Here is a 20,430-nt window from a genome sequence, read left to right on the forward strand (position 1 = left end):
AGACTGCCCCTTGGAGCTCACCATGGAGCGGGGAGAGACAGAAATTAAACAACTGCTGAAATAGATAAAGAAACGTAGTGCTAACGGAGAGAAGTGTGGCGAAGGGGAAATGCAAGGTTCTCTAGCAACATGGAGATGGCAGGGGTGGTGGCGCCGGGAACCGGCGATGAGGACCACCGCCTGCTTCCAGGTCACATCAAGAGATGTGAACTAGACAAGCTGAATCAGAAAAAATAATCAGAGGTGGTCGGATTTGACATCTATTACGTTCAACCTTATGAAATTGCCATTTAGTGTATCAAAAATTGTTGAAAATCAGTAATTTCACAGGACTTAACGTAATATATAGGGCATAGAATGGATTGGAGATTCTTAGCTTGGGGCTCAAGGATGGGCTTGGATTGGGCTCTATTTCTAGCGAGGGAGTCCACAGCCCCCATAAACTCTACCAAGGGACCTGTGATCCCTCCATCCCGCAAAGCATCAAAACTTGACCCGCCGCCCAAAGAGGCTGAATTTCTCGTCACACAGCCCTGAGGGAGGAGGGGCTGAGGGGCTGCCCGGGGATCCCGCCGCTCTGTCTCGCTCCCGGGCCGAGCCGTGTTGATTGTCCCCTCGCGGCGCCCGGAAGCGACCCTCAGTAAACAAAGCCTTGTGTGGGCGCAGCCCCAGCTGCCCGGGGAGCGCTGTCCAGCCCTAGTGGGGCGGGGGAGGAATGTTGTGAATGAACCCAGGACCCGCCCCGAAACTCCGCTTAAGGCCGGCGCCGGGGGGTCTCCTCCCAATGTGATTGGTCTCCGGCGTCCCGTGATTGACGGCGCTGCTCGCTGAGGGCCCTGATTGAGTAGTCCCGAAAAGACAGGCAGCGCATACAACGAATGAGCGGCGGCGACTTGGAGACGGATCTGGCGGTGCAGCCAATGGCGGAGGAGGGCCTCGGAGGCCGAAGGGGGGCCAATGGGGACGGGCGGTGGGGACGGGCGGTGGGGGCGGGACGACGGCGGAAGATAAAGCGGAGGCCGAGGCAGCTTCATTGTTGTGAAGGGTCTTAAAGGGGCCGCATCACCCCGCCGGCCCGGGGGTGGGTGCGGAGCGAGTCCCGGGGCGGCCGAGCGCGGACGAAGGACAGGAAGGCGGGCAGGGGTCGCGGGAGCCGGTGAGGCGGAGTAGGCGTCGGACCGACCCCCCCCGCTACACACAGGCCCCGCCCCGGCCCCGGCCCGGCCGGATGGACCCCCCCGCGGCCAAGCGGAGCCGGGACTGCCCCGCGGGACCGGAGGAGCGCGACGCCGGGGCCGGGGCAGTGCGCGGCCGGGGCCGACCCGAAGCGCTGCTGGACCTCAGCGCCAAGCGAGTAGCCGAGAGCTGGGCCTTCGAGCAGGTGACCGAGGAGTGCGGTGGGGAGGGACCCACTCCCAGCCCCGTCCCCGACATACCTTCTCCCCCTGTCCAGATTCCAGCCTCCGGACATGCCTCCATCGGAGACACCCCCAGAGATCTCCTCCAAGATCCTTAACTCTGCCTGAGACATCCCCTCATCCTCCCATTTCACTCCTTCAAACCCTATGACCCACCCCCATCCCTTCCCCAGCAGCTCTGCCCTTCAGCCCACAAGACCGAGGGGTTCCCTCAATGCCCCAGATCCCAACTCGGGACACTTTTTCTCCTCCTGCCCCATGGTCCTCTCATAACCCTGGGTACCTCTTTTCCCACCTTATCCTCATCCCCCAGTTAGGGCACCCCATTCAATCCTCACTCCTCTCTCCAACTCCTACAACCCGCCCCCACCTGGGAACAGAGCAGATCTCAGCACCTAGAGACTCCAGATCTCTGTCCTGCACCCCCAGTAGAGGACTCCCCCACTTATATAGATCCCAGCTCCAAGACACCCCTTTCTGTCTCCAATCCCTGCCTCCAGCCTACAGAACCTACCTGTCCCATGGGGACCCCCTTCTTCTCCTGCAGATCCTTCCCTCAGGCACTAACACTCACACACCCCTCAGTAATTCTGGGACTACCTCCCACCTGAGGCTGCCCAGCCCCTCCTGGCTGGCTGCAGAGATTACTCCATCGTCAGAGTGCCCCCTCCCCATTACCCCACGCTCACTCTCCCCTTGCCCCCCAGCCATCCCAGTCCTTCCAGAGTTTGGCAGCAGGTGTGGGGCCTGGGTTTCGGTACCTGGACAGGTGCACCTGGAATCCTGCCCCTCTAACTTCTGGGGGGCCCTGCCAGGATGCCCCAGGGCTGGACAAAGTCCCCTTTCCCAGCCTCAGTGTGGGTCCCCAAGGAGCTGGGTTGTGGCCAGGACCTGAGCAAGCCTTCCTTAGCCCCCACAGGCTCTGTCCTCTGTTTGGCTTTGGGGGGCTTTCTTTGCTCCCTGGCCTCTCCAGAGTGAGTCTGCTGCGACTGATGGGTCTGGGCCAAGTGTGGATGGGGCGGGGTCTGATTCATGGCCTGGAAAATCCCTCCTTAGTCATCTGCCAACTGTCCCCGAGGCCTGGGCCAGTCACTGGTCCTCCCACTTCCCTTTCAAACCTAGGACTGGGGGCTCTGAAAGGTCCCTGCCCCTTCATTGTGTGTGAGACGCCCCCCGCCAGAGTAATCCTAAAACCTTCTCCAGGGCTCCCATGTACCTGCCCTGGGCAGATCTGGCCCTAGGAAAGCTCTTGCCCCGCAGAAACTCACTGAATCCTCTGCGGCCTTTTGGGAGTTGTTCTCCTTCTTTGAGGAAACTGGGGCACAGAGATGTTGAGAAACTTGCCCAAGGACACTCAGCCAGTGAGTAGCAAGCCTGGATTGGAACGCAGGCTCAACCAGATCAGTTCATTGCCCAGAGCCCCCAGGGGTGGGCAGGACACCCCTCCCTTCCTGCGAACCCTTAGCAGCTGGAACAGAGAGCCTGTCTTGGGAGCTGGAGCTCACCAGCTGTGGGACCCTGAACAAGTGAATTCACTCCGCCTCTGAGCCTCAGATTCCCCAGGCTGCAAAAATACTGGGTTGTTGCTATGAGAATTAAGGGAAATCGCACACATAAAGCATTTAGCCCAATGTAGGCTAAGAACATGTAGGCCTGATCACTGGTCTTCTTATCACTTTTGTCTTCCTTCCTCATCCCCCCTCAAAGCCTGAGAGGTGAGACTCCCTTACATTAGGACCCTGAGACCTGACATCCAGGAGGGAAGCAGCAGAAAGTTCCAGAACACTAACAATAGGCCAGGTGTTATTGTAAGCGCTGTACATATATTAATGCATATGTAATACTCACGACACCCAGAAGGTAGGTGCTCTTAACATCTTCTTACACGTGAGAAAAACCGAAGCTCAGAGAGGCAAAGCGACTTGCCCAAGGTCATACTACTTGTAAGCAGCAAAGCCAGGATTCAAGCGCCAGGGTTTCTAACACACCGGGCCTTCCCACAGGTTGAGGAGCGGTTCTCCCGGGTGCCAGAGCCGGTCCAGAAGCGCATCGTATTCTGGTCGTTTCCACGCAGCGAGCGGGAGATATGCATGTACTCATCACTGGGCTACCAGCCCCCAGAGGGTGAGCACGATGCCCGGGTGCCCTTCACCCGTGGACTGCACCTGCTACAGAGCGGGGCCGTAGATCGTGTGCTGCAAGTGGGTGAGTGCCTGCCCCCTACACCTGCCAGGGAGGCCAGGGGGTCCAAAGCAGACGTGGAGGGCTGGGGGAGGTTCCAAATGTCAGGCTTTGATGCCCAGGGAGGGTTGTACAAGATATTATGAGCTCAAGATCAGGGATCTGCCTCGACCTCAGTCAGCTTAGTTGGGGCATAGGGGTAGAGGTGGTAGGATAGGGAGGAGAGCAGGGAAGAAGGCAGGGCCGAGGCAGTGGTTTCGAGGAGTGATTGTAAACCAGAAGTGAGAGGAGGTTCCAGACCTCAGACAGGGGGACCCAGGGATGCTCTGGGTCCAAGGTTTAGAGCCAGAGGTAAGAATGATCCTAGACCTGAGGCTGCAGCGTCCTCGGCGAGAGTGGCAAAGTTTTAGAGCCAGTGATGAGAGACAGTCTTGGACGTCAGGCAGAGAGACTCAGGTGGAGGTTGGGTTCAGAGGTTTAGGAATGATCTCAGACCTAAGGCAACGAGGCTTCCGTGGGGTCTAGGGTGGAAGCTGGGGATCATCTGTGAGGAGTGGTCTTAAACCCCAGGCAGCAGGGTCCAGGTGAGGGGAAGGGGTGGAGGTTTAGAGCTAGCGATGAAAGATGATTCTAGACCTCAGGCAGCAGGGCTCAGAAGGGAACCAGTAGAGGACGAGCCAGAAGGCAGGTAAGCCCTGGAATGCCATACCTCCCATGGGGGCAGGTCATGTCTCCCAGCTGGAGGCAGGGGCTCAGCCAAGATGACCCTCTCTGAACCCTGTCAGCCTGGGGGCCCCCTTGCCTGGACATGACCCAGCTGGCCATAGGCTCGGCCACCTCCAGCCGGTATGAGGAAGCCGCCGTCTCCCTGCATGACGCAGCCAGGGCCAGCTGGGGCCTGAGCTGCCCAACCAGTCGGATGAGCCTGGCATCTGGGCTCCCCAGGGGCCAGGGAGGGGTGGGGGGTGATGGGGTGACTTGGCCCCTGGCCGGCCACATCGATCCCTTGCCCCCCAAGTATCATTGGTATCTTCCCAGGAAGTGACAGGGCGCCTGGAGCCTAGGCTGTATCCATGATTTACCCAAGGGCTAAGAGAATAATCTTCAACAGCATTGCTGTAATAATATTATTCAGAATTAGAAGAAGAACAAACATCTGTTTAGCACTTAACTATCTGCCAACAGTGTTCTAAGCACTTGCCAGTATTAACCCATTTCATCCTCATTACAAACGCATGAGGAGGATGTTGCTATTTGTTCCCGTTTCACAGACGTGGACACTGAGGCACAGCAAGGTTAAGCGACCTGTGCTAGGTTCCTCAGCTGGGATTTGCACCTGGTCTTGCTGTGCACCGTGGAAAAGACTACCCATCTCTGGGGTGACACAGCAGTGACAGTTTGGTTTTGGTCTTAGGGTTCCACCTGAGCGGAAATATCCGGGAGCCCGGGGGCCCTGGAGAGCCGGAGCGCCTTTACCATGTCTCCATCAGCTTTGACCGCTGCAAGATCACGTCCGTGAGCTGCGGCTGCGACAACCGAGACCTCTTCTACTGTGCTCATGTGGTGGCCCTGTCACTGTATCGCATTCGGCATGGCCGCCAGGTGGAGCTGCGGCTGCCCATCTCCGAGACACTCTCCCAGATGAACCGGGATCAGCTGCAGAAGTTCGTGCAGTACCTCATCAGTGCCCACCACACTGAGGTGCTGCCCACTGCTCAGCGCTTGGCGGACGAGATCCTCCTCCTGGGCTCCGAGATCAACCTGGTGCACGGTAAGGGCGCCCCGAGGTCTGATGGGGGCAGTGAGGCCCCAGCTCACAGCCATCTCGCTTGCTGTGCCACAGGCATTTGTCCCAGCATCCAAAGGTACCCCTGACCGTGGAATTCCCTTGTGGTCCAGTGGTTAGCGCTCAGTGCTTTGACCGCTGCGGCCCAGGTTCAATCCCTGGTTGGGGAACTAAGATCCCCTAAGCCACGTGGTGCGGCCAAAACAAAAGCAAAGGTACCCTTGATCCATGAGCAGGGGTGGGGGAGCCCCACTGCATGAGGTCAGGATCACACACCTCAGCAATTATACTCCAATAAAGATATTATTAAAAAAAAAAAAGAAAAAAAGGATCACACACCTCAGTAAGCGGCAAATCCTGGATTTGATCTGGCCCTGGGCAGATGAATGGTCATGAAATCAGCCAGCGGGAAGATCCAGCCCCGGGGGGGGGTGTCTCAAGATCACAGGGGCAGGCCTGAGTATGGGTGTGTGGAGGTCATAATGGGTATGTGTGGACATTAGTGGGTGTCAGAGGTGGGACAGGGTAGGAGATAGACCAGGAGGTGTTATGAGTTCTGGAGCGGTTTGGAGCTACAAGTGTTGCTTAACTATAATGATGAAAGGATGGTGGGTGAGTAGACGGATGCATAGTGGGTGGAGGCATGAATGGATATCTGAGGGTGGCGATGGGTGGATAGAGAAGGTGTTCATGATGGGGTGTTGGGGTGAACTGTTGGTGTGGAAAATGGATGGAATGAGTGGATGGGTGACTTACTAGGATGGTAGGTGAATAGGGAGTTGGTGGTAGGGTTGGATGGGCTGGGCTTTGATTGGGGAGTTTGAGGTAGTGGACAGATGGGGTTGGTGGAAGACTGGAAGGACCAAGGGGTGCATGGATTGAGAGTGAGTTGATGCGTGCATGAACGTTCTTATGTGAGGACTAACATGGTGGATGGATCGAGTAGGTGGGTGTTTTGTGTAGGATGTATGGATGGACCAATGGGCTGGTGGGTGTTTGGGGAGATACATATGAAGGGTGGTTGGTGGGGAAAGAATAGATGGAAAGTTTGGGTTAATTGGATGGATGGATAGCAGAGTTGTGTAGGTCAGTGGATGAATAGGTCAGTGGGTATTTTGAGTGGTTAGTACAGATGAGTTGGAAAGACAAATAGGGGTGGGTAGGTGGATGGATGGACTGGTGGGATGGGTATATAGATGTGAGTAGGTGGGAGTTATGGACAGGGTGGATGATGGACTAATGGGGTAGGTAGGTGTGCTAAGGGTTATGATGTGTGGATGGAAAGATGCATGGCATGGCATGGGGGTGTGGGTAGATGGTTGAGTGGTTTAAATGGATGGGTAGGTGATGTTTGGGGTAAGATGATGGGTGGATGGATGGATGGATGGATGGATGGGTTTTCAGGTGGGATGGATGGACTTCTGGGATGGGTTGGGTGATTTGAAGGACTGGATGACAGACACCCCCTCCCCCCAGCCCCAGCCTCAGCTTTCCCTCCCTCCCCACAGGTGCCCCAGACCCCACGGCGGGCGCGGGCATTGAGGACGCCAACTGCTGGCACCTGGACGAGGAGCAGATCCAGGAGCAGGTGAAGCAGCTGCTTTCCAACGGCGGCTATTATGGCGCCAGCCAGCAGCTGCGCTCCATGTTCTGCAAGGTGCTGGCTGGGCGGGTACAGGGGAGCGGGACTAGTCTGCCGGGTGCCGGAGCCCCGCCCCTCCTCACCGTTTGGTCCTGCGCAGGTGCGGGAGATGCTGCGAATGCGGGACTCCAATGGCGCACGCATGCTGATCCTCATGACCGAGCAATTCCTGCAGGATCCGCGACTGGCCCTGTGGCGGCAACAGGGCGCCGGCATGACGGACAAGTGCCGCCAGCTGTGGGATGAGCTGGGTAAGTCCCAGACCCCGGAGTGCGGCAGGCACCCAGGCTTGCCCACCTGAGATTAGGGTCTTGCCCGTGAATCCTTCTTCATTCATTAGCACCGCGAATGTACGAGGCACTGTACTGAGTGCTGGGACTACAGCAAGAAATAAGAGAGATTAAATACCTGTCCTCAGAGAGCTGACACCTAGTAGGGCAGACGGACAAGAAAGTCCCACAAGCCCATTAGACCAGGGGTCAACACGTTTTCCATAGGGCCAGATAGTTAATAGTTTGGGCTTTTCAGGCCATTTGGTTTTTGTCGCTGTTACTCGATTTTATCTGTTGTAGCAGAAAAGCAGCCACAGACACACATAACAAAGTGGGTGTGGTAGCATTCCCATAAAACTGTATTTGCAGACACTATTTATTTATTTGAATTTCATATCATTTTCACAAGTCACAAAATATTCTTTTTATTTATTCCCCACCCCCTCCACCATTTAAAAATGTAAAAATAAATCTTAGCTTACGGGCCATTCAAAAACACGTAGCAGGTTCGATTTTCTCCACGGGTGGTAGTTTGCTGACCCCTGTGATAGATGGTGATAAGGGCTACAGAAAAACATTTTTTTTGCAAAAGGAGTCCAGTAGTCTGGGTTTGAGCCCTAACTTCTGGCTTCCCAGCTGTGTGACTTTGAGCAAGTGATTTTACCTCTCTGGACTGTAAAGTGAAGAGATGATGAATTGCACCCTCAGAGGCCGGAGGTGAGGGTTGAGCAGAGACCAGTGCCCAGCACACAGCGGGCACTCCATAAGTGCGTGCTGCTCCTGTTGCATGAATGTTGCGCCTCCCCCATGCCCACATTTGCTGCCTTCTCTCCCCAGGGGCCCTGTGGGTGTGCATCGTCCTGAGCCCCCACTGCAAACCAGAGGAGCGGACGAGCTGGCTCCAGCTGCTTAGCAAGTGGGACAAGCTGGACGTGTGCCCACTGGAAGAAGGCAACTACTCTTTTGATGGGCCCAGCCTGCAGCCCACCGTAGCCCTCATCCCAGGTAGGAGAGGGGTCCCCGCCACTCCCCCCAACAAACCATCACTACTGCCTGTGGCCCAGCCACGCCATCATGGTGCTCTGGGGAAAAATGGAGGCAGGGCAGCGGGGACCAGCCCTTGCCTGCCTCCTAGCCAGGAGGGAGAACCCAGGGCAGGGGCAGCAGGCAGCCTGAGGGACAGCGATGTGAAATACTTAAGATACCTATAGTTCTGGGCTGGTCTCCTGACTCAGTCTCCTTCTGGCCATGGACGCGGGAATCGGGCGGGGGGAGGGGAAACAGATAGAAAAGGAAACAGGTATTGTGAAGAGAGAGACAAGTAAAGAGAGGCAGAGATGGAGGGAGAGAGGGAGAGGGAACGATAGAGAAGGAGAGGAAAAAATGGAGTGTGGAGGGAGAAAGATGGACAGACAGTCACAGTTGTTCAAGTTCAGTTGTCTATTCATATGAAGGAATATCTACACACACACACACACACACACACACACACACACACACACACACACACACACACACACACACACACCTTTAAAAGGCTGCTGGAAGGATATGGGGAGATAACACACACTCATCGCTGCACCCGGAGCCTAGCACCAAGGTGGCACTCAGTGGGGCAGAGCTGACCAGCGCCTGACTGCTAGGGCCCCCCTCATGGGGCTGCATTTAGGCGCCTCTCCCACAGGCCCAGAGGAGGAGGAGGAGGAGGAGGAGGTGGAGGCTGCAGGTTCCCGCCACACCGTGTTTGGCCGCGCCCTGCAGGCTGGGTCGCTGCACTGGAGTGATGCCCACCTGCAGAGGATCCTGGCCAGCGACTCCTACGGCCCCAGCCTCACAAGCAATGGGGGTGGTGACAAGCCAACCTTTGACCCCCAGGGCCGCCCACTCTGGCCGGGCGAGCCCTTCCCCACTGCCTGTGCCCGTGTGGACACCCTGAGGGCCCATGGATACCCCCGCCAGGCCCTGCGACTGGCAGGCGCCATAGTCAACACACTCCGGCTGCAGCGGCGACATCAGCTTGAGACCTACAAGCAGCAGAAAAAAGGTGGGCACCAATATTATCATCATGTCCTGGGGCTGTAGACACAAATGCCAACAGCTGGAGGCTGTGGCAACCTGGAGAGTCTGTGGGTACAACAGGAAAACAGACCACTCTAGGTGTCTTGAGCAGAAAAGCATTTAACGCAGGGGATTGAGGATTCGCAAAACCACTGGAAGGGCTGCAGGATTGAAAGTCAGGGAAGCCCCTGCTTGGCTTCACACACTTGAACTTCAGAAGCACAGGAGGTTCAGCAGGCTGTAACCCTCACAGGGGGGCAGGGCAGTTCCCAAGAGGACAACCCAGAACCTGCTGGCAAACCTCATGGCTATGCCCTGCAGACAGCCACACACCTGCTGACAGCTACTTCAGGAGAGTAATAGCCTCATTCTCTCCCACCTTCCACACCTCACACAAAGAAGTCTCGGAAATGTAGTTTCTATAGATCTAGCCACGTGCCTTTCAGGAACATGGACCCCGTGTGGCCAGATCTTCTGATTTTTCAAGAGAAGCCGGAAGTCCAGATTATCTAATGTGGAATTTACTGATTTTTTTCAACATGGGCAACAATTTGAAAATTGTATTAGGAAAAACAAAAACTCACACTGTATTGGCCCAAAAAAGGACACGTTTGTGGACTAGATATGGGGGGACAGGAAAGAGGCTACCAGTTGTGTTCTCTGGATGATGGAGTTGAGTTGATGGGTCATTTACCAGGAAATTGAATACAGGGTGTAATGGGGGAGAAATGGGAGCATTGGGATCTGAGCAGACCCGTGACCTAGCCTCAAGGCCTAGGGTTAGCCCCCCAGAGGAGGTGAGAGCTAAGCTGAGATCTTAAGGATGTTTAGGAGTTTCCCAGGAGAAGGGGAGGGAGCAACAATGTTCCAGTTAGAAGGAACAGCATGGGCAGGAACCCAGAGGCAAGGGAGAGCACGGCTTGTGGGAGGAGATTGGAGGATGAGCTTCCAGGTAGGGTGGGTGACCACCTCAGGGAAACTTTCATATCAGTCCTTGGGAGCCCTGAAAGCTGGCTGGGCCTGAGAGAGGTGGGAAGGATCAAGGGTTATAAGGAGGGGAATGACACTGGTTGGATGTTTTAGAAAGCACCCAGTTTAGCCAGGCCTGGGTCTGGGTGTGGGACAGGAGGCCAGGGCCGTGGAGGTGAGAGCTGCTGCAGAGCTCAAGGGGCAGAGAAAAGTGTGCTGGGTGGGCAGATGGTGAGTGGGCACTGGGAGGTTGGGCTTGGGGTTCAGGGAGAGGAAGCCCCCCCTGGGGGCTTGGTGGAGGGGGGCTGGGCATTGAGCCCTCTCTTCCTACCTGCAGAGCTACTGCAGAAAGGCTCCACCTGCATCACCAACATGGAAGGATGGGTGGGCCACCCCCTGGACCCCATTGGCTGCCTCTGCAGGGCACTCTTGGAGGCCTGTCACCTAGAAGAGGAGACCCTTGCCATTTACCCAGGTACCCACACTGGGGACCCCTTGAGGAGGTGGGAAAATCACCACCTCTTGGCCATGCCCCCTTGCCCAGTACCCCTAGAAAGTAAGGCCACGCCCCTACACTTGGCCACACCCTTCGGCCAGTGCCAGGTGCCAAGAGGCTTAGCTCCTCCTGAAAGTGAGGCCACCGCAGGCCTATCTGCTGTTGGAAGGTGGGCCCCACCCCCTGGTGTGTGCAGAAGCAGCTGGGCTCTCCCTTAACCTCCCCCCAACCCCACACACAGTGTCCATGTTTAAGGTCAAGGACCACTGGAGTCCCAGGAAAAGGGGTTCCCCTCTAGCCGCCCTGGTGTCCTTCTCCCACAGACTCAGGCCCTGAGAAACGGAAGGTGGCCTACCAGCACGTCCCGGTGCCCGGGAGCCCTGGGGAGTCCTACTTGGCAATGGCGCTAGAGGTGGCACTGCTGGGCCTGGGACAGCAGCGGGCCCTGCCCGAGGGGCTGTATGCCCAGGACAAGGTGGTACGCAACGAGGAGCAGCTGCTGGCCCTGCTGGAGGAGGTGGAGCTGGATGAGCGGCTGGTGCAGGTGTTGCGCAAGCAGGCGGGACAGCTGCTGGAAGGTGAGGCCCCACTGCTAGCCTGGCCGTTCCTGAAAGATAGGCTCCTGCCTCTGTACTGTAGTGGCCTGGTTGTTGCTGGATCGGGAGACCCCGCCCCTAGCTCCACCTCCTTGTCCTTACTGTCTTTCCATACCTTGGCAGTTCCTAAACGGTGAGCTCCAGACCTTGGCCCCGCCTCCAGCAGTGCTGGCAGCCAATAACGGCTTCGAGTGATGAGGCCCCCCCCACCCCCTTCCCACTTTGGAGCCAATGAGCCTAGTCGCTGATGCCCAGCTAGACTTTGATTGGCTCTGCCCACGGTCCTGCCTTGTGAGGCCCCTCCCCTACTGCAAAGGGAAACTGGCTTGGCCACACCCGGGGAGCAGGTGCAGCCCCACCTCCACCCTCTGGCCCCACCCTGCATCTGAGTCCTGCCCCCTATCCAGGGGTGCCCCGGGTCTCTTTTCTGTGGATTTTCCAGTGCTCGTCTCAGTCTTAGCCCTGTGCTCCCACCCCCGGGACCTCTCTAGCCCCAGCCACTCTATCCTGAGTCTGCCCATCCCACACTCAGAGCCTGGGGTGTGGGGAGACCTGTGGAGGGCCCATGCAAGCCCACACCCGGAGGCTGAGCTCAGGCTGCCCCTGCAGGGGGTCCTTTCAGCGGCTTTGGAGAAGTGCTGTTCCGGGAGAGCGTGCCCATGCACACCTGTGCCCGCTACCTGTTTACTGCACTGCTGCCCCACGACCCCGACCTGGCCTACCGCCTCGCGCTGCGAGCCATGAGGTGAGGAGAGGCAGCTGGGGACTCCCACTGGGCCGGGCAGGATTGGGAGATGGGAGGCTACTGGGAGCCCCAGCCTTCTGCCTGAACTCACAGCTTGGTTCATTCAGCCTCCCTCATCCGGGCATTCCAGACTGCCCTGTGCTCTTGATTACACATTAGAAATGTCATATTATTTTGAATTTGAGAAATATCCACATGACACAGAATTCAGAGTCCTTTTCTAGGCAGGTTTGTCCCAACTTACCCAAAGCTCTCTGGAGGCAAGCAGTGTGACCACTTTCTTATCTATACTGCAAGAGTCCATATTTCTGCAAACCCATAATCTGAAAATTAAAAGTTGGTTCTCCTTTACGCCATGACACATCCTGCACCTATTCTTTGCACCTTGTTTTCACTGAACATTTGCGTCTTAAAAGCTATATCCTGTCACATAGCATGTGAACCACTGTAGGGATACACCAGGAAAAAACCAATCTGGAGCTGATAGACATTTACACTGTTTCCAAAAAGATGTTGCAATGAATAACCGGGTTATTTCCCATGTGCAACAGCAAATCATAGAAGCAGAATTTTAAAAGGCCCTGTCTATAGTGACCCATGTCCAACAAATAAAGTGAAATCTGTCCCCCATCCTCTGATCCTATTCTCCAGAGGCACCTGTAAACAATTTGGAGTGCATTTTTCCAGAATATTTGGAAAGAATAATCTGTTAAGAGCCATGATTTAGAGAACATTCTTTCACGTGCTAGACTTTTTTCTAAGCCAGTGCCAGCAAATTACAGCCCACGGGCCACATTTGGCCCGCTGCCTGTTTTTGTACAACCCATGAGATAAGAATGGTTTTTGTATTTTTAGATGGTTGGAAAAAAATCAAAACAATATTCTGTGACACATGAAAAGTAGGTGAAACTCAAATTTCAGCATCCAGAAATAAAGTTTTATCGGCACAGAGCACCATTCACTCATTTCCTTATTGTCTGTGGCTGCTTTTACACAACAGTGACAATTGTGACAGAGACCAAATGGCGCACAAAGCTGAAAATGTTGGCTGTCCAGCCCTGTGCAGAAAAAGGTGCTGACCCCCCCCTGATCTAAATCTATGACTCACATAGTGAAATAAGTATGTTTACCCCCATTTTACACATAAACAGGCTTAAGGTGTGTCCCGAATTACGTAGCAAAGTCATTTAGATATTTGGAACCAGGAAAGTCTTGACTTCTATTCCATGCTATTGATTACATTTAACGGCTTTGAAAAACTTTCTTAGCACAGAATGCATGTAAACAGTGAGCTGCTGAACAAAATATCTTAGGGGGGATGTTGAGTCTTTCAACAAACATTTGTTGTTTACCTGCTGTGTGTCAGGCATTGTCCTGGTGCTGGAGAGTCAGTGTCGGTGAACCAAGTAGTCAAAACTTCCTGCCCTCATGGATCTGACCTTGTAGTTAGGGAGAGACAGTAAATAAATTTATAGGTAAACTGTGTTGTATGTCAGATAGTGATATGCAAGAAAGGGGTGGAAGGAGTTGGGAGTAGGAAGTTGTACTCTCCCATGTGTTGGGCATGTCAGGGAAGAGCTTATTGAAAAATATTTGAGCAAAAAGACCTGAAAGAGGTGAGGGGGAGTCACAGGAATGTCTAGGGGAGAGTGTTCCAGGCAGAGGGAACAGTTCGTGCAAAAGCCCTGAGGTAGGGCTGTGCCTGGTGGTATGGGAGGGATGTCAAGGGGAACAGTGACTGGAGCAGAGTGAGCAAGCGGTGGGACCACATCAGGACACAAATAATCCCCTTACCTCTTTATCAGCCCTTGGTGCGTGAATAGAGCATCATTTATGTAATCAACCCCACAGTGATAGGTATAAACAACACTGCAATGAACATCTTTTTTTTTTTTGAATTTTTATTGGAACATAGTTGATTTACAATGTTGTGTTAGTTTCAGGTGTACAGCAAAGTGAATCAGTTATACATATATCAATACATACATCCACTCTTTTTTAGATTCTTTTCCCATATAGGTCATTACAGGGTACTGAGTAGAGTTCCCCGTGCTCTATGGTAGGTCCTTATTCTTGAACATACATCCTCCATCTTTTTGGATGCCCAGAGATTTGCTGGCCTAGGAGGGTAGGCTCTGGCTGAGGCAGGAGGCCTTTCTCTCCCAGAGAGGATGAAGACTCCAGCCTTGTCTCAGGGCAGGGCTGCTTCTCTTCTCACCCCAGGCTGCCCATACTGGAGACAGCGTTTCCAGCTGGAGAACCTCACGGCAACCCACTGGATTCCATCGTGAGCAACCGTTTCCCCCGCTGGTTCATCCTTGGCCACCTGGAGACCCGCCAGTGTGAACTGGCCTCCGCCATGCTGACTGCCGCCAAGGGTGAGGACAGCGGCTGCCCCCCACCCCCGTCCCCCTGTCCTCCTTTACCCCACTCCCCTCCCTCCTTTCCCTCATTCCTTCCTGCCTACTTTTTATCCTTTTACCATATCCAACCCACAGTTTTCCTTAAGCGCATTCTTTTTTTGGCCACCCCACACAACGTGTGGGATCTTAGTTCCCCAGCCAGGGATCAGACCCGCACCCCCTGCAGTGGAAGCGTGGAGTCTTAACCACGGACTGCCAGGGAAGTCCCTCCTTGAGCACTTTCTATACGTACCAGGCACTGTCCCAGGTGCTGAGCTTGCAGCAGCGAACAAAACTCCCAAATCCTGTGCTCTGTAATGTTAATTCTAGTGAGGGCAGACAGACAATAAATAAGGTAAAGAAGATAGTTATGCAGTGAGAGGTAATAAGTGATAAGGAGGGGAATAAAGCAGGTTGACACTTAAGCCAAGACATGAGGGTGAAGGTGGAGTCATGCCAGTATCTGGTGTCTTAGCTCAGCTGCTGTAACAAAATACCATAGACTTGGTAGTTTAAACAACAGGAATTTATTTTCTCACAGTTCTAGAGACTGGAAGTTCAAGATCAGGGTGCCAGCATGGTCAGTTCCTGGTGAGGGCTCTCTTCCTGGCTTACAGACAGCTGCCTTCTCACTGCGTCCTCACATGGCAGAGAAAGGGAGCTCTGGTCTTCTCCTCTACTTATAAGGACACTAATCCCATCCTGGGGGGTGCTAGCCACATGGCCTCATCTAAACAAAATTACCTCCCAAAGGTACTATCACACTGGAGGGTTAGAGCTTCAATATATGAATTTTGGGGAGGACACAGTTCAGTCCATAGCATCTGGGAAGAGCATTCCAGGCAGAGGGAACAGCCAGTGCAAAGACCCTGATGCTGGACTGTGCCTGGTTATGTTTGAGGAACAGAGAGGAGGCTGATGTGGCTGGAGCAGAATAACAGAATTGTAGGATCTGGGCCAGTGATAATAATAGTAATAAAAGCTCACGTTTGTGTAACTCTTGCCATGTTAAGGCCTTTACAAGTATAGGCTCACTGCAGCCCTGTGAGACACGTACCATTGCATTAGTGTTACCCTTTGTACAGATGGGACAGCCAAGTCACAGAGAGGTGAAGCGACTTGCTCAAAGTCACACAGCTTGTGAGTGGCAGGGATTTGAACCCAGGCATCTGGGTCCAGAATCGGTGCCCTTGACAATTAGGGGTCCAGTGGGTCCCTGGGTGGCTTCCTCCCACTGGAAAGGAAGGGGCAGAGGAGAGAAAAAGGGGAGTGCCAAGAGTGGCCTAGGTCTTCATAGAACCATTGCCAGGTGCCTCACTGTCCACATTCACACATTTGCACATGTGTAGAGGAACCGGTGTGATCAAGTCAGGCAGCAGCAGGGGCTGGTGCTGGGTATGCCCACAATATCCTCTGTCCCTCCCCCCACCCCAGGAGACCCCAAGTGGCTGCACGCAGTACTGGGCTCCATCCAGCAGAACATCCACTCTCCAGCCTTGCTCTTCAAGCTGGCGCAGGACGCCTGCAAGACTGCCACGCCGGCCAGTGCACCACCAGACACCACACTGCTGGGCATTGCGCTGGAGCTTGGCCTGCAGGTGACTGGCCGCAGGGAGGATGGGGGCAGGGGGCTGCTGCCTGAGGGCCAGCCAGGCGAGGGCCACTTGGGGGTGGGACCTGAGTGTGAGGTCTGCCTCTAGGCGCGGGGCCTGAGGGTAAGCATCACCTCTGGGGGCAGGGCCTGGATGTGAGCGGCACCTTTTGGGCAGGTTTACAGAGGAGCAGGGTCGGTAAGAGTCCTGAGAGTGAGGGAATGGAGTCACCAGTGAGGGTGGGGCCTATGAATGAGTGACTTAGTAGCAGAGCCTGAAGGTGAAAATCTACTTCTGGGGGTGTGGCTGAGGACAAGGAAGGGGGTCATGGAGCATGCAGGTGAGTGGACTGGCCACAAGAGAGAGCAGAACCTAAGGGTGCTGGCCTTGGGAGTGGGGCCTGGGGCTGGTGTGCCATAAGAACCACGGGTGGGCGGAGCTGAAACTGAAGGGGCAGGACCTGCCTGCAAGGAGCTTTCTTGGGGAAAGGGCCTGTAGGGGACTGCAGCCTAGTAGGAGGGGTCACCACTGAGGGGCGGGGCTTGGGGAGAGTCCTGTGAGTGAAGAGCCACCTCTGGAGGGTGGGGTCTGTGGTTGAAAGTCATGGAGGCGGGGCCTGCAGGTGAGTGTCCAGGCCATCCTCAGGGGCTGGACGAGGGACAGTGCTGCAAGGGCAAGGCAGAGGCATGGTTGCAGCATGAGGGGATAGACAGGTATGGGGCTCATGGGGGCGGGGCCTCAGACGGTGGCCAAAGTAAAATAACAGAATAAGGTACAGATTCGGGTGATACCTTCCCAGGTAGAACTGGCCAGCAAAGGGCTGGCAGGAGGCAGAATTGGCCTCTGAACAACCCCCTGAGGGGGGCGGAGCCATTGTGGGGGATATATGGGAGTTGAGATAAGGGTGGTGCTTTAGGCAGGTGACCCACTATTTAGAAGCTTCCAGACAGGACCTGGGGATGGGGCCTCAGAAGAGAGGCCAGCAAGGAAGGTGCTTATTGGGGGTGGGACCTGAAGAAGGTGGGACCTGTAGGGCAGGTGCTTTGTTTGGGGCTGCGGGGGGGAAATCTGCTGACGGGAAGCACGGGACTTTCCAGAGAGAAGGGACAGGTTGGTTTGTCGTCCCAGGTAGGATCCATGGGGCCTCAGAATAACACCAACACTAACAGTGATGGCTGGCATCAGCTGAGCACTTTGAAGAAGTAGGCACCGTGCAAAGAGCTTTACCTACATACTTTCACTTAAGTCTCACAACTCGATGAGGTGGATGCTATTTTTATCTCCATTTTACAGATGGGGAAGCTGAGGTCCAGAGAGGTGAAGCCCCTTGCCCAGATTGTATGGCTCACTGATTCAGCCCTTAATTTCCAAGTTTCCCGGGGCCCTTAAGGATCCCCTGCCCCCCTGCCACACGCCAGCCCTGGTTTGGGTGACCCCCTTCTCTACCCCTCCCCATCCCATGCTGCAGGTGATGCAGATGACCCTGAACACCATGACCTGGCGTCGGAGGGAGATGGTGCGCTGGCTGGTCAGCTGTGCCACGGAAGTCGGTGAGAGTCCCCACGGGGACCCGCCACCCACCTCCCTGTGGAACTGGGCAGGCATGAGGGAGAAGCAGAGCCATTTCCCCGACTCCAGCCTGTGCTCAGGGCTAGGCCAGGAGGGAATGTTGGGAGGGGGGACCGAGCTGGACAAAGACCTGGAGTCTGGCTAGGCTAAAGTGGCTTGGAGAAGGGACAATCCCTCCAATGCTTAGCCCCCAGCCCAGCTGCCCTCTCCTCCCTTGGCAAAGTAAAGTGAAGTTTCTGTCAAGCCAAGAGTGGCGGTAGAGGGGGTGCAGCTTTAGCCTTGGCTGGTGGGGATAGTAGGTCAAGGTAAACCCATGCACACAGGGTAAACCCCCGTCCCATTCCTGACCAGTGTCACCCTGTCACCTCCCACAGGCCTGCAAGCCCTGATGAACATCATGCAAAACTGGTACTCCTTATTCACACCGGTGGAGGCAGCCACCATCGTGGCAGTGACGGGCACCACCCATGCCACGCTGTTGCGGCTGCAGCTGGATGCGCCCCGGCGGGAGGAGCTCTGGGCATGCGCCCGCACCCTGGCCTTGCAGTGCGCCATGAAGGACCCGCAGAACTGCGCCCTGCCCGCCCTCACCCTGTGCGAGAAGAACCACGCGGCCTTCGAGGCGGCCTACCAGATCGTGCTGGATGCCGCAGCCGGAGGCCTGGGCCACGCCCACCTCTTCACCGTGGCCCGCTACATGGAGCACCGCGGCCTGCCGCTGCGGGCCTACAAGCTGGCGACGCTGGCCCTGGCGCAGCTCAGCATCGCCTTCAACCAGGACAGCCACCCGGCCGTCAATGACGTGCTCTGGGCCTGCTCGCTCAGCCACTCGCTGGGCCGGCACGAGCTCTCTGCCATCGTTCCCCTCATCATCCGCAGCATCCACTGCGCCCCCATGCTCTCCGATATCCTGCGCCGCTGGACCCTCTCAGCGCCCGGCCTGGGGCCCCTCGGGGCTCGCCGGGCTGCCAAGCCGCTGGGCGCCGACCGGGCACCGCTGTGCCAGCTGCTGGACGCGGCGGTGGCCGCCTACATCACCACCAGCCACTCCCGCTTGACGCACATCAGCCCGCGGCACTACGGCGACTTCATCGAGTTCCTGGGCAAGGCTCGCGAGACCTTCCTGCTGGCGCCCGATGGGCACCTGCAGTTCGCCCAGTTCCTGGAGAACCTCAAACAGACCTACAAGGGCAAGAAGAAGCTCATGCTCCTGGTGCGGGAGCGTTTCGGCTGAGGGGCAGCAGGCAGGCGGTGGGGATTTCCACCTTCGCCCCTGCTTCTGTGGCACCCGCCCTCCATCACGGGCCTCAACACTGGAGGCCTATGTGGCATTTCAGTATTAAGTCAGGGAAGGAGCCCGGCTGGAGCTGGGTGGTCTTGCCTGCCATCCCCTCCAAGCCCAGCAGGAGGTGGGAAGCAGGGGGTCGCATCCTGCCACGTGCGTGCCTAGGGCACATGCGTGCCTAGCGAGTGAGCAAGACGCAAGGATCAGAAGCCATACCACCACCCAGAGGCCTGGAAGGGGGTGTGTGCTTGTGCAGCCGGTATGACCCCACCTTGAGCACCCCAAAAGCAATAGGCAAGCTCTCCCTCCCCAAACCCACAGGTCTCCCTTGGGCTGGGGTGGAGGAGCTGGGAGGCAGGACTTTCCAGAAACTGGCTCTCAAAGTCAATGTAGCAGACCCTCCCTGCAACCAATTCTGGGTGCCCGGAGGGCTTGCATCAGGGCATCTAAACTCCTCTTGTACCCTCCCCTCACTGCCTCAGGGGTCCCACCTGCAGGCCTGCGCCCCCTCCAGGCTGCAGAGCTGGGACCAATGGCTCACCCCCACTGAAGGATTTGAAGAGGCTTCAGGCCTCGGCCACATACCTCACCACCCATCCCGCCAGGACTCCCATTCCCTTGGGTGCCAGGGTCCCAGGGTGGGCTGGGGGCTCGTTACTGTCCCTCCCCCTACCTGCTAGTCACTGGACATACAACTCAGGAACCGAGCCAGGCTCACACTGTCCTCCAAACCTGGTGTAGGGGGGGATACAAGCGCAGGCAAGCCAAGGACACCCCCCCCCCCGATCTAGAAAGGAAAGAGGCCAACATCTTAGCATTTTTTGGCCCTCTGTCTGTCTCTCCCTTTCTGATCCTCTGCCTCCCTGCTCTGCCCTTCATCTTACTCCCCCTTCCCATATTTCTCTCCATCTAGCCTGTCTTTCTATTTGCATCCCCAAGTCCCAGCTGCTGTCTCTCTTTGGGCTCCCTTTCCCCCACCTTGGCCCAGGGAGAAGGAGAGTGTCAGACCCCCCAATCACCCTCCTCTATCTTTTCTTCTCTTGTAATTAAGGACAAAGATTACCACATTTTGTAACTTTTTTTCTATTTATTGAACCATATATTGTATTTCCTTTTTTTTAAAGGTTGAACACAGCTTGTTCTTTTTATTTTATTTTGAGACTAAGGCGTGTTCCGCGCCCCCCACCCCCAATGTGGCCCCCTGCCAGGGCCCCCTTTTCCCCCCCGCACAGAAAATCTCCAGCCTCTTCTCTGGGTACAGCTTCAAGTGAGGGGTGCAATGGCAGCCACTGCTGGTTTCCTCCAGTGGTAACAGTATGGATGATAGCAGACAGGGAGCGAGAGCTCACTATGAGCAAGCTGGGGGCTGACACCCGCGCTTTACACCTGTCATCTGTTACAACACCTGTCATAACAGCC

At 55.8% G+C, this 20,430-nt stretch overlaps 1 protein-coding gene across 4 annotated transcripts; it reads left to right on the forward strand.

Moving 5' to 3' along the window:
- Positions 1 to 1,034: 1,034 nt before the first annotated feature.
- ZSWIM4 (zinc finger SWIM-type containing 4) lies at positions 1,035 to 20,151 on the forward strand. 4 transcript variants are annotated; one of them, XM_055082782.1, is made up of 14 exons: positions 1,035 to 1,381; positions 3,422 to 3,623; positions 5,014 to 5,370; positions 6,894 to 7,042; positions 7,128 to 7,278; positions 8,137 to 8,304; positions 8,969 to 9,343; positions 10,664 to 10,801; positions 11,146 to 11,400; positions 12,028 to 12,163; positions 14,387 to 14,541; positions 16,000 to 16,163; positions 17,626 to 17,707; positions 18,101 to 20,151. In XM_055082782.1, the coding sequence occupies exons 1-14, from the start codon at positions 1,229 to 1,231 to the stop codon at positions 18,958 to 18,960; spliced, it is 3,345 nt and encodes a 1,114-aa protein (XP_054938757.1). In that variant the 5' UTR covers positions 1,035 to 1,228; the 3' UTR covers positions 18,961 to 20,151. The 4 variants fall into 4 exon arrangements, with proteins under 4 accessions (XP_054938757.1, XP_007129468.1, XP_054938758.1 ...); XM_007129406.4 differs by having other exon boundaries at positions 8,984 to 9,343; XM_055082783.1 differs by having other exon boundaries at positions 6,894 to 6,973.
- Positions 20,152 to 20,430: the final 279 nt, after the last annotated feature.

The sequence above is a fragment of the Physeter macrocephalus genome, unplaced genomic scaffold (assembly GCF_002837175.3).
Source record: "Physeter macrocephalus isolate SW-GA unplaced genomic scaffold, ASM283717v5 random_295, whole genome shotgun sequence".
Lineage (NCBI taxonomy): Eukaryota > Metazoa > Chordata > Mammalia > Artiodactyla > Physeteridae > Physeter > Physeter macrocephalus.

What these genes read in the sequence shown, in the direction of transcription:
- ZSWIM4 (XM_055082782.1), top strand. Translation starts at nt 1,229, where the DNA reads ATGGACCCCCCCGCGGCCAAGCGGAGCCGGGACTGCCCCGCGGGACCG. An exon ending in GACCCTTGCCATTTACCCAG is followed by an intron (nt 10,802 to 11,145) that starts GTACCCACACTG and finishes CTTCTCCCACAG; the next exon opens with ACTCAGGCCCTGAGAAACGG. An exon ending in CGCTGGAGCTTGGCCTGCAG is followed by an intron (nt 16,164 to 17,625) that starts GTGACTGGCCGC and finishes CCCATGCTGCAG; the next exon opens with GTGATGCAGATGACCCTGAA.